The 13,716-nt window shown below is 40.8% G+C and overlaps 1 protein-coding gene across 4 annotated transcripts in view; it reads left to right on the top strand.

Moving 5' to 3' along the window:
• pusl1 (pseudouridine synthase like 1) overlaps positions 1-13,716 on the top strand; it is a 90,632-nt gene that overhangs the window by 19,561 nt on the left and 57,355 nt on the right. For all 4 annotated transcript variants that reach the window (XM_072586476.1, XM_072586475.1, XM_072586478.1 and 1 more), the window contains exon 3: positions 421-608. In XM_072586476.1, coding sequence (XP_072442577.1) covers positions 421-608 — 188 coding nt within the window. The remainder of the gene's footprint in view (positions 1-420; positions 609-13,716) is intronic.

Here is a 13,716-nt window from a genome sequence, read left to right on the forward strand (position 1 = left end):
CAAACTGTAGGTCTCCTTACCTCCTCTTACTGTAGAAATCACAGTTGACAGTTTGACTGTGTAAAGCCTTAAACATTTTCATGTCAAGTGGCTCTCCTTGCCTTTTTACAGAGTCTTTAACATGCTTAAAGCCTCCAATAAAATAGCAGAGCAAGGCACTGTGAACTAAGGCTTAAGTGCTTATTTGATACTGTTGCTGATAGTAGTTACCAAGTTGTTTTTCACTAATTATCAAGCTATCAAAATCCACTTGGTGTCACCCTTCCTTCTGATTTATGTTGCCATATGTTAACTCTCTTCAATCTTGAACATGTGTGGCAAGATGGACCACAGTCCTTGATCTTGTTTTCCAGTACAGAGATGTTAGTGGACTGGATGTTGTGCTGCAACTTACTGAACTTTGTTTTCCACAAATACTAGAACGCAGTGCAGAAGCTCCGGCCAGTTAATGAAGTCAATATTGCGATCTCCAGTCGTACGGACAGTGGTGTTCATGCTCTGTGTAATTCTGCTCACCTCGACATTCAGAGAAAGGAAGGAAAGCCACCATTTTCAGCAGAGCTGCTTGTCAACGCACTTAACTTCCATTTGAAACCCGAGCCGATCAGGTTAGTTCAAAAGGTAGGCTGACTTGATTGTGCAAAAGCCATCACTAAAGCAAATTGATATAGATTGAATTCCAGGTGTAGTAATGGTTTCTGAAGAAGCTGCTTTCTACGTCTGTAATATTCTTAGATCAGTGTCAGTAAACTTAATAACCAGGAACTTTTTACTTTAAATTTAGTGGAAAACGCTACCACGAATTATAGTACTGTCATTCAATTGCCAATAATAACAAAAAGCAAAACAGAGATACATTTCAACAAAATTTAAAGGTTTTTGCAAGAAAAGTTGTCAATTGAATGATGCTTTCCTTTTGAATACAATGTTAATAAAAGTTTAAATAATATGAAATAAGCCATCGAGCTACCAATAAAGTTTGATCAGTCAAGATTGAAAACCACATCAGTCCTTAATACACCACAGATTCCCAACGCTGGTGCAGGGAAGGTGATATTGTATCAAAAGCCTATCCACACCCCCACAAATGGTTCTTGCTCAAACCCTTCTCAAAGTTATGATCCTACTTGTAATCTGGTGTCCAATTCAAGAGATTACTTTGCTCAGCAATAATGGACAGATACTGATCAATAATTTTAAGTTCATCCTCACAAATAGAATGGTGTTCAAAAGTGTTTCAAAATCTGAATGTTCGCCTTTCTTTGCAGAATCTTGAATTGCCTTAACAAACAAATAAATCTCATCAGTTATTGAGTTCTGACTGGCTTGAAGAAAATTACAATTTTTCTCAGATGGATCAATATCACAGTTGCAAGAATGAATATACAATGTCTGTTCACTGGAATAACACACTACTACTCTGATGAAATGTTAGTTTTAATGAGCAAACTTCAATCAACATTCGTTACACCATTTAAAAAAGGATTGAATTGGACAGACAAGACTTGAATGTAGCCAGTCTTCGTATCAATCATAAATTGTCTATTATTTACCAGAGAGGGGGTGCCCATGGATTTTTATTTGATTAAAATCCTGAGAACAACAATGATTTGCAGAATTGATTACTGGGCTACTGCATTACATGTCCCTGTTTCTCTCTCTGGATGATATATGAAAATGTCTATTCAGCATTTGATGCTACAGTCTTCAGCTTGGCTGTTTTCTTTGTCTGCAAAAATGCGTTTGGAAGAAACATTTTAATATCTTTACTGAACTAAGGACTCATATCTCTGCACAGCAGTTCGAGTGTTTGGAAATTAGTTAAGTAATAGTGAGGCAACTGTTTTTAAAGTCATTCTTTTAATCTTTCTGAATGCATATCATGCTGAAATAGAGAGTTTAAAAGATTAGCAATCTGGCAAGAAAATAATGTGCACACGTTATAAGTGGCTGATTAGGCCTGAGCTGAAGTGTTAGGTCCACTCCTACGTCCCACATTTTTAAGAAGCATGTCATGGAGGAAGTACCTGTAACAGTGGTGGAGGCAAGTTCAAGAAGCCAAAGCAAAAGAGAATAGTATGTGTATATAAAAAATAAAACAAAATACTATGATGAAAGCACAGATAAGTGAGGCTAATTGGATTGCCTTTTTCAAATACCCAACATCTGCACAGTGGGCTGAATGTCCTCCTGTACATTATTGTTCTGTTCATCATAAGCAGCAAGAAATCTTGAACCCTTAATTTCCAAATGTGAAAGATCACAGAGCCTCTCCTGCATGACCCTTGCTGGGCTTTAGTTTCAAGGTCAGTGGTATCTCTCCACTTCCTCTCCCAAGTTGTCTTTTCTTGTATGTAAACCCGAATAATGAAGTTTATCTGGTTGTTTGACAGTTGGGGCACCATAGTCAATTCCTAACTTGTGCTCACGTTAGGTGCCTTTCTAGCAAAGAATGGCTGTGTAGGAATCACAAGCAGAATCTCTGGCTAATTTTCCTCCCTCATGCAGGGTTTGATTGATTATCTGCTGCTGCTGAATCACAGTAGGCCAGTATTAACCCAGGGACCGTAGCTTGATTCAGTTCCATTCTGGTATAAATGAGTCATCAGGGTAACAGCCAACAGCATGTTGAATGAAGACTCTTCTAACAGGAGGGCATAGACAACAGAGGATAGTTCACAAAGTTACTTGGGCCATGGCAAAATCTTCAATGCCATCAAATTGTTTTTCAAAGTATCAATAAAGATCAAACGTCAGGGTTCATTCTATGGGGTATGGTGAACAGAGGCAGTATATGTGAGAACAGTAGGTGATTGCCAAACTGCATTGAAAACTTTGGCTCTCTGCCAGACCTTCCAGTAATATCTTTACAATTATTACAGTAACTGATGAGTCTGTGTGGATTTTTTATTCTCTAATGCATCCTAATCAATATGTTGACTCTGAGAATTAAACCAGTTGAAAGTTATACTCTCATTCCAAAATCGACAGCAATAAAATTTACAAGCATTTTGTTACAGGACTGGAAGAGAAGTTTACATTTTTAAACTTGATACAATGACCATTAGTTGGAAGCTGTATTAGAATCGAAACACCACCCCTAACTGGCATGTAGGCTGGACAGTGGTACTCTTGCTTCTGAATCAGAGTCAAAGATTCAAGTCACACTGAAAAGATTTCAGCACGTAATCTTGGCTGACACTACATTGCAGTGCGGGAGAACTGTATTTTCGAAGTTGCTGTCTCCCATTACACTAAATTTCCTGTTGCTTTCTTGGGGGTAGATATAAAATATCCCATAATGTTATCTGGAAGCACAGCAGGGATATTTTTTCAACTCGGGGAAGAAAACAGGTATTTTTTCAATCTCGACTTCTCCATAGTTGAGATTGACATTTTCCTCTCAACCCACATCACCTCCCCCCCTAAAAAAACCTGATCTGGTTAAGACCATAAGACATAGGAGCGGAAGTAAGGCCATTCGGCCCATCGAGTCATCTCCACCATTCAATCATGGCTGATCGGCGTTGTTTGTCCTTTTTGCTGTTAGTGGACCCTTGCAGTTCACATCTTGGTGTTCCACACTTTGAAAATACCTCATTGGATGTGAAGAACTTTGGGTTTGTTATTGTGGTGAAAGATGTTTGCAATTTATGGTATAAGGTTTTTAATGCCATTAAGAATTGACTGAACAGTTATTAAAACCCTTAGAGCAATGTTAGGACTATGATCAAGGAACTCAATAGCACGGGCCTGTTTTTTTGGTGCAAAACTTGTGGCAACACATCCAACATGGTGAGTGTGGCATGCATGTTCATCGTATGCAGGAAGGCACACTGGTCAAGAAGGATTTGAGAGATGTCAAGGCTATGTACCTGAAGTATTTAGGCCCGTTGCAGGTTCAAATAGGCAGAAGGGATAGCATCAGTTTGAGGCTCCCTATTGGAACAGCTAAGCTGTTGATGCCAAAACGTGTGATCTATATGGAGTCCATCCAGTAGCATTGCTGGAAGCCTTCACCAAATAAATTTTTATTTAGAACAGGTAAGATACTTCACCGTGGAGCAGGGAGATGCTGAGCAGCTTCTCCTGACTCCACTAAAGCTTGCTGCTTGACCCTTCCTGATCACCCGTGTTCCCTAGGTCAATATATAAAAATTCCATCCTTCCAGTTCAATTATGTCATGAAGCATCTCAGCTTTCAGTTGTGAGACTTTAGTGTTATCTATGTGAATGCACAGTCTGATTAGGTGCAACCTCAGATGCTTTATTATATTAAATACATAGACATTGCTATATCAAAGGAAACTTCAATCATTAACCACGTGGACGTTAACAATTTGGGTCCTATTCACAATTCATCCTAATTTAAGCTTATTACTATTTGCACTAGTGACAATATTTTCGTTTTGGGTCATGGAAGAACATCTTTATTTCCCTGACATGTGGGAAGCTTGTTCCAAGAAAATGAACCATTGCCGATTCTAGTTGGCTCAAGCTGAAAAGGACAGATGAATTTCTTCCCTGGGTGTTAGTTAGTCTGGTCTTTTCATGGACATTTTCTTGGTGGCATCCTGTAAATTCTACATGTGTAGCCTGTGGAAGATCCTGGGCTTCACATGGAGAGACAATATCACCAACAAAGAAGTATTGGAGCACCCATAGGTTATTGTGACAGAGGAACACCTGAGACTGACAAGACGTGTGGTTGCTTCCTGATGAACATCTTACCAGAGTAAAATGGACATCACCGGAAGGAAGATGATGATGGGGCTGACTAAAGAAGATCTATTTTGGTGCATTTTTAGGAGGACTTTCAAGAGCAGGACAAAACCTGAGCTGAAGTGAAAGAGATTGCATTGGATCCAAAGTCAGTAATGGATTCTTGCTGCCCATTGTCCCACACAAAACCAAAGGAACAAAGCCTAAGTAAGAAAACATTCTTTACAACTTGTTGTTATAGGACTTGAATTCAGATCCTCTGAATTGCTAGTCTAGTATCAATAACGGTGTTACCATTGTATCCATTGTAGTGTAGTCCAATGTAACAAAATATTTGATCAAATTCATGATTTGCATTTCTTAGAATTCTATAGTGAATGATCAGGTCTGGGAAATCTGATTGACTTCTACCTCCACTAACTAATGGTACTGAAATTAATTGTCAGACCCAGTCTGTGATGAGGTCTCAGCATGAACTGATAGTGGAAACTGGGATCTATCTGGACTGTGTGGTTGGGAACCAATGCTGGATGATGTATTTACTGACTTAGTCAATTCAATACTGGATAGGCGGCATGGTGGCACAGTGGTATGAGCGGCACGGTGGCATAGTGGTTAGCACTGCTGCCTCACAGTGCCAGAGACCCGAGTTCAGTTCCTGCCTCAGGCGACTGACTGTGTGGAGTTTGCACATTCTCCCCGTGTCTGCGTGGGTTTCCTCTGGGTGCTCCAGTTTCGTCCCACAGTCCAAAAAAATTGTACAGGTTAGGTGAATTGGCCATGCTAAATTGCCCGTAGTGTTAGGTGAAGGGGTAAACATAGGGGAACGGGTCTGGGTGGGTTGCGCTTCAGCGGGTCGGTGTGCACTTATTGGGTCGAAGGGCCTGTTTCCACACTGTAAGTAATCTTAAAAAAACAAAATTTCCTTTAAAAACTATGATCTAGTCATTACTCAACTTGATCTATGGCGTTAAAGATTTTGATTCATTTGATACATGAGCTTGCTCCAACCTGTGAGACCTGTGCTTTTTGCAGAGTCTATCAATCTATCAAAATCCAAATTATTTCTCACCCTCTGGCTATTCCAATATGGAGTTCTGACCCCATGTCCTCAGTCAAGCTCAACTAACTTCAGTTGATCAGAGATGGGACTTGATCTCTTACTAAAAGAGGAATTGACCATAGTGTATTGTATAATTACAAACACATGTTGGTATTGGTTGATTTTGTTTTCTTGGCATTGCTTTTCTTTCTTGGCTTTTATTTCAATACAACTTCATTCAGCATTGAGGATGAGCCAAGCAAGTTTGGGGCTTGCATTAATTCAACTAGAAACATTCAACTTGGTGTCAGGCCAGAAATCCAGCCTTAGCTGAATAGTTGGACAAAATTTAGACCATTACTTAGCTAATAAAGTAACTTTTTCTACATTATAATGTTTGAAGTGAGATTGAGCAAAAGAGCATACTAGTTAGTTAATTGTGCATGTTGGTATCTTACAGATTATGGTCAATTCAAGCTGTTGTGACAACATAGACTTTTACAGCCAGGTTATAGTCTTGGGCCATGGATAATGATGGTAGAGGCCCCAACTTCTTTCCATTAAATAGTTGATTCAAAATGTCTCTCAACTTTTTGACTATCATTGGCTTGCATTGGAATGATTTACAAGTTGATGCCCCTTTATGGAATCCACTACTTCTGGCTCAGAGGCAGGGACACCAGCCAATGCGTCAGAAGACCTCCCTAAATATATGTAGAGATCCTTTAGCAAGAGATGCCTGAAAACAAGTAACATTTTTAAACCAAAATGAAATTAGCCTTGATACCAAATGTTAGATCAGACAAAAGTGCTTTATATCAGCTTATTGTAATGTTTGAATAGTCATGGCACATTTATAGCTCAGATGGAGACCATTTGGCTCATCATGTCACTGGCTTTCTGGAAGAGTATCTTACCTCATCCAACTCAAATCCTGACTACTCACTCTGTAAAACTGCTTTTCCTCCTGTCACCATTGCTTCTACTGATGTTTTTTAGTTTTACAATAATGATAGCATGACTATTAATATGACTTTTTCACTGTTCTCCCAGGTATTTGCCTGTGCAATGTTAGCTTGTAAGCTGACTCTTCCATTTCTAAAGCACCCACTCTGTGTCTCCACTACCCCTGCAGCCCTGGGCAGAATTAACTGATCCCTGTACCTCTGGGTGTGGTTCACAGCTTGCCTGGCTTGGGGAGTTAACTGAACAGGGATTTGGTATCGGGAGTCAAGCTGATCAACATCCATCATGCAAGTGGACCCTTTTATCTCAACCTTTTTTCAATGGAACCCCAGAAAACTGAAAGGCAGAAGGTCACTGTAAATGGAGGGATGGAGGGAAATGGATATTGTCGAGGTGTGTGGCAGGCGCAGGGATTACAATGCAATGCAAACGAATGCAAAGTGATATATTTTACAAAGAAGGCAAGGGTGTGGAAATATACCCTGAGTCATAACTTTTTAATTGGAATGGAAGAACAGATATCTAAAGGAACAGACATGCATATTTACAGGCAGAATTGGGGTAAGACATGGCTTAAGGTCAAATCAGGTTCTGAATTTTTGAATACAAAAGTGAGGAGGTATTGACTCTCTGTTGATTAGGCCACAGTAATGTACTGTTTTGGTTTGGATATTAAGAAAGGATATCCAAAGTAAAGATGATTTGTAGGATTACACCATATCAGCAATGGAATCGTCTCAGCACTTTTGAAACCTGGTTATGTGAGAACCCAAACTTCTGTTTTGGCTTCCTTCGTAAGTTGTAACTGCATGGGCACATCTTGGTCTGTATGTACATGTGATGATGTATTGGAAGTTATAGTGTTAAAAAGAAAAATTGTACAGCAGGTGGAGAGAGCTGGGGGTCAATAAACAAAGGATGTGGAATAGAGTGGGAATTCCTGTCTGTCATACGTTGGTGAAACTAAATGGTAAAAAAATTCAAATATAAGGTGAAGTTTCTGGAGAAAATCTGGGGAGGCAATGGCCTATGTCCTCTCTTATTTCTCCAACCATACACTGGTCAGACAGGTAATGAATGACACTGGGAGCAGCCGCACAGTTTAGTTGGAGAGTTGACTCCATCTGGGAACTTAGAAAAGGCAACCTACTATTCTTACCTGGCCGTTACATGTCTCCAGACCCTCCGAAATGGCCTTGCTTTTCACAATTCCAGTGCAATTAGGGATAGCGACCAAATGCTTGCCCAGCCAGCAAAGCCCACATACCATGAGTGACTTTTAAAAATTCACAACTCAATCTATGGGTAAGGTGATAGTAGGTCAGAAATAGAGGCCATTGGGTCTGGCGGAACCTAGCCATTGGATGGAGCTGGAGAAAGATTTTGGTTGACAGAGAAGAGCCAAAAGCAGTGAAGGGCCCCTGGGTCTGAAAGTCCTGCTCTTCCGCACACAAGGAGGATTGTCAAAGACACTTGATCTGAAGGGCCAACAGCTCCCAACTTCCTTCCATTGCCAGTATTCCTGAGTCAAAGAAATCCACTGCAGCAAGTGTCAACTTTAAATCACACTTTCAACTTTACTGTGGGAGCCTAGGTTCACTATGTTGGTGAGGAATCCCATCTCTCTGATGCTCAAATACCTTGAAATCTACAGCTAGAAAAAATGGCAGCAGGCATGTACGTAACAGAGTGGGGACACGCTCTCCTTTATTTCATTTCTTAACATGCGCTACCAACAATCTCCTGCCCATCCTGAGGAGGGGTGATGGCCATTAATATTGAGCCTTCTGAACCCTTCAATGAGATTGTGGCAAGTCTGCAACCAAGCTTCCAATACCTGTCCTTGTCCCATATTCCTGAATAACTTTGGGTGACATAAATCCATAAAAATCAGATTTAAATGAAAGTTTGATCTGCAGCCAAGTTGCCATTTGTGGGATAATCACACCTCATTATTGTCAACATCTACTTCCTTGAAAGTGCCTCAGGAAACCCAACAAGGTCTGCTTATCAACAGTTAATGTTTGTTAGAAGTCAATGTTCAAATTCTAATAAATAACAGCTGGGAAGCAAAGGGACACATCCCGGAATTAGCAAAATACTGAATTCAATGTTTGCAGAAATTACTTTGACACAAATGCTGGAACATCTGCTGATCGTTCTGTGATGGTGTCTTTGGGAACTTTTATTAGGTTAAAGGTGCTTTATCAATGCAAGTTGTTGTTGTTGCTCTTAGATCCAGAGGCCCTCTCTGTGCTCACATTTGAACTTCTCCCCCCACTGCTGACCAATCTTGGAAATACTCTAATTAGCCTAACATCTCACAATTGCAAAATTGTTACAGCTCAGAAGGAGGCCATTCAGCCTGTGGACTCTCTGAAAGAACAGTTCATTTTGTTTCTTTCTAATTCTACTCTCCTGAATTGCTGAATCCTAAATTCTGTCTCCAAATGGTATCAAGCTCAGCTCTCCCTTGATGCATGGAAATCCCATGTCCATTTTGTTGGCTGTTACATGTAAGAGATCACTTTTGGGATATGGACTGAATGAGGAAAAATTGACACTGCTTTGAAAAGAGGAGAATGCATGAGTATATGTTTGCGGCTTTGGAAAAAACAAGCAAAGCTAACTAGTGCATATGAGATTTTGTTACTTCTTGAGGCATTTACAAGTTAGCACTATTTCTTGTGGGTTCAGGAGAACTCAGCATTGCAACAACTATCTGGTCAAATTCAGTTTAACACAGACTCTGAGGGGAGTGAAACAAGAAGACCTCCAGAAATTAGCTGCATTAATTTTTCTCTCTCCCCTTTCTCTGTCGGGTTGCTATCTGAAATTTTCTGTTGTAAGAGCAGAACAAACCCATTCCAAAATGCTGAATGAAATGAATGCTAAAACCCAAAACAACCAAGAAAGACCCTGGGTCCAACTGAGAAATCTGTGAGCTACAGTGATCATCACTTTAAGAATCATGAAGTTAGCTTTAATAAGGGGAAGAATAGGCAGAGAGCAGATGAACGCAAAAGAACTGGTGGCCTAAAATGCATATGCTTCAATGCAAGGAGTATATAGTTGGTAAGGCAGATGAACTTAGGGCTTGGATTGGTGCCTGTGAGTATGATGTTATTGCGATCACAGAGGCTTGTTTGAAGGAAGGGCATGATTGGTAACTAAATGTTCCAGGATATAGATGCCTCAGGCAGGACAGGGAGAGGGAAGTAAAAGGAGGAGAGGAGTTGCATTGCAGGTCAGGGATGATGTCACGGCTGTGCTAAAGGAGGACACTATGGAGGGCTTGAGTAGTGAGGCATTATGGGTGGAGCTGAGAAATAAGAAGGGTGCAGTTACATAGTTGGGGCTGTATTACAGGCCTCCCAACAGTGAGCATGAGGTAGAAGAACAAATAGGCGAACAGATTGTGGAAAGATGTAGAGGCAACAGGATGGTGGTGATGGGAGATTTTAATTTTCCCAACATTGACTGGGATACACTTAGTGTCAGTGGTCTGGATGGGGCAGAATTTGTAAGAAGCATCCAAGAGAGTTTTCTAGAGCAGTATGTCAATTATCCGATGGGGGAAGGGGCCATATTGGACCTGGTGTTGGGGAATGAGCCAGGCCAGGTGGTAGAAGTTGCAGTGGGGGATTTCTTTAGGAACAGTGACCACAATTCTGTAAGTTTTAGACTATTCAAAGATCAAGATGAGAGTGGTCCTGAGGGAAGAGTACTAAACTAGGCCAAGGCCAATTATATCAAAATTAGACAGGAGCTGGGAAATGTGGACTAGACAGCTATTTGAAGGGAAGTTCACATTTGATATGCGGGATGCTGTTAAAGATCGTGCATGATAGGCATGTCCTGTTGAAAGCAAAGGATAGGAAGGGCAAGATTCGTGAATCGTAGAGAAATCGTACGACTAGCTAAGAGGAAAAGGGAAGCATATATAAGGTCCAATCAGCTAAGAACAGAACAGGCCTTGGAGGAATCATTGAGAGAGTAGGATCAGTCTTAAACGAGGAATCAAGCGGGCTAAAAGGGGTCATGAGATAGCTTTAGTGAGCAGAATTAAGGAGAATCCCAAAGTATTTTATTCTTATGTAAGAAGCAAGCAGGTAACTAGAGAAAGGATTGGTCCACTAAAAGATAAGGAAGGAAGGCTGTGTGTCGAACCTGAGAGAATGGGTGCGATTCTGAATGATTACTTTGCATCAGTGTTCACTGAGGAGAGGGACATGATGAATGTTGAGATTAGAGATAGAAGTTTGATTACTCATGATCACGTTGACATCTTCCCTATTTAAGGTGGAGAAATCCCCAGGGCTGTATGAGATCTATCCCAGGTTGCTGAGGGAGACGAGGAAGGAAATAGCTGAGGCCCTGACAGATATCTTTGTAGCATCCTTAAACACAGGTGAGGTGCTGGAGAATTGGAGAGTTGCTCATGTTGTTCCCCCTGTACAAGAAGGGTAGTAGGGATATTCCGGGTAACTACAGACCAGTGAGCCTGATGTCAGTGGTGGGAAAGTTGCTGGAGACAGTACTAAGGGATAGGATATATTTATATTTGGAAACAAATGGGCTTGTCTGTGATAGGCAACATGGTTTAGTGCAGGGGAGTTTGTGCCTTACCAAATTAATAGAGTTCTTTGAGGAAGTGACCAAGTTGATAGATGAAGGAAGGGCTATAGCTTCCATATACATGGACTTTAGTAAGGCATTTGATAAAGTTTCCCATGGTAAACTAATGGAGAAAGTGAAGTCATATGGTGTGCAGGGTGTTCTAGCTAGGTGGACAAAGAACTGGTTGAGCAACAGGAGACAGAGAGTATAAGTTGAAGGGAGTTTCTCGCAATGGAGAAAGGGGACCAGTGGTGTTCCACAGGGATCAGTGCTGGGGCCACTATTGTTTGTGATATACATAAGTGATCTGGAAGAGGGCACTGTTGGTCTGATCAGTAAGTTTGCAGATGACACGAAGATTGGTAGAGTAGCAGAAAGCATAGGGGACTGTCAAAGAATACAGGAGAATATAGGTGGACTGGAGAGTTGGGTGGAGAAGTGGCAGATGGAGTTAATTCCAGGCAAATGTGAGGGGATGCATTTTCGGAAGTCTAATTCTCGAGCAAATTATACAGTAAACGGAAGAGCCTTGGGAAAAGTTGATGAACAGAGAGATCTGGGAGTTCAGGTCCATTGTACCCTGAAGGTTGCTGCACTGGTGGATAGAATGGTCAAAAAGGCATATAGTTTGCTTGCCATCATCAGACGGGGCATTGAGTATAAGACCTGGCAGGTCATGTTAAAATTGTACAAGACATTGGTTCGGCTGTGTTTAGAATACTGTGTACAGTTCTGGCCGCCACATTACCAAAAGGATGTGGACACTTTAGAGAGGGTGCAGAGGAGGTTTACGGGAATGTTGCCTGGTATGGACGGTGCTAGCTATGAAGAGAGGTTGAGTAGGTTAGGATTGTTTTCATTAGAAAAAAGGAGATTGAGGGGGGGACCTGATTGAGGTCTACAAAATCATGAAGGGTATAGACAGGGTGGATAGAGACAAGCTTTTTCCCAGGGTGAAGGATTCAATAACAAGACGTCACGCTTTCAAGGTGAGAGGTAAAAAGTTTAAGGGGGAAACATGCGACAAGTACTTTACACAGAGGGTGGCGGGTGCCTGGTGCCTGAAACGCGTTGCCAGCAGAGGTAGTGGAGGCAGGCGCAGTAGATTCATTTAAGATGCATCTGGACAGATGCATGAGTAGGTGGGGAGCAGAGGGATACAGATGCTTAGGAATTGGGTGACAGGTTGAGACATTGGATTTGGATCGGCTCAGGCTTGGAGGGCCAAAGGACCTGTTCCTGGGCTGTAAAGCACATGTGGGAATTTTAAAAGGAGATTTAGTTTGAGATACATGAATTAGAAATACTTTCTTTTTAGTGTTCTTCTTGAAGTTGAACATTTCAATAAATTGTTGCTGAAGGAACCTTGGTTTTCTTGTATCCTAAATACAGCCAGTTGGAGACGAGTTGGGAATTTTGGGAGTTTAATTAGCTTTTAACTTTGGGAATTGTAGGCCTTGGTTTACAGTGCACTTCCCTAGTGAGTCATAACAGTACGATTGTCCAACCAGTACATCTTGCTGTAAAAATAAGAAGGTACAAATGCTACGGGTATCCTGTTATCAGGCAGTAATAGAGTAGGTGAAGCTCGATCCCAAGTTACTGGTTTAAAATCTCCAAAATTGGAGGTTAATTGTTTAAAGCTAGCCAAATGTTCAAACCAATGCTGAGACTTTGAAGTTTGGATATACAAAAGGATGCAAATAAATGGTATTTCAGTGAATAAATATAGATAAATGTTATTGTGCAATACAATTTTACATAAATATTTTGAAATCTTATTTTGAATATTAGAGGATGCAGGAAGGGAAAGTTCTCATACTGGACAATCTTTGGCTGCACTTGCACCCAGACAGACAGGAAGAGTCTTGAAGATCTACCTGTAGTACTGGACCTCTGGCTTATACCTCCTGGCTGTTAAACTGTCCATTTACCTCACGTGATGTAGAAACTGGATGTTGACTGGAAAATCCAAGTCTGTGTCTTGATAAACTATAGTTAGCCAGCCTTGACCAAAATGCTGGTGTCTGGGTCGTCTCAGTAAACCAGCACCACACTAGCTGACGAACATCTTAAGGCCCCATTTGTCTGTGTTCCTGATTTCAGCAGGGCCGAAATACTTAGCTGTGTTTTCACTGTTAAATATGCTCATAAAAGCCATGAGTCTAAGTAATGACATAGGAAATTTAAATTTGTCGACAGAAAGTGTATGGCGTGGACAAGCTTTTAAAAAATTAATACTTATATTTGTACATAAAATATATAAGATTTCCTCAGCTCGTTATATAAAGAATTAATAATAATTTTTGTTACAAGATTATTAAATATAAATACCTGATGGATTTATTTAGGTACTTGGGAAAGGG

Source organism: Chiloscyllium punctatum, chromosome 16, assembly GCF_047496795.1.
Source record: "Chiloscyllium punctatum isolate Juve2018m chromosome 16, sChiPun1.3, whole genome shotgun sequence".
NCBI classification, from domain to species: domain Eukaryota; kingdom Metazoa; phylum Chordata; class Chondrichthyes; order Orectolobiformes; family Hemiscylliidae; genus Chiloscyllium; species Chiloscyllium punctatum.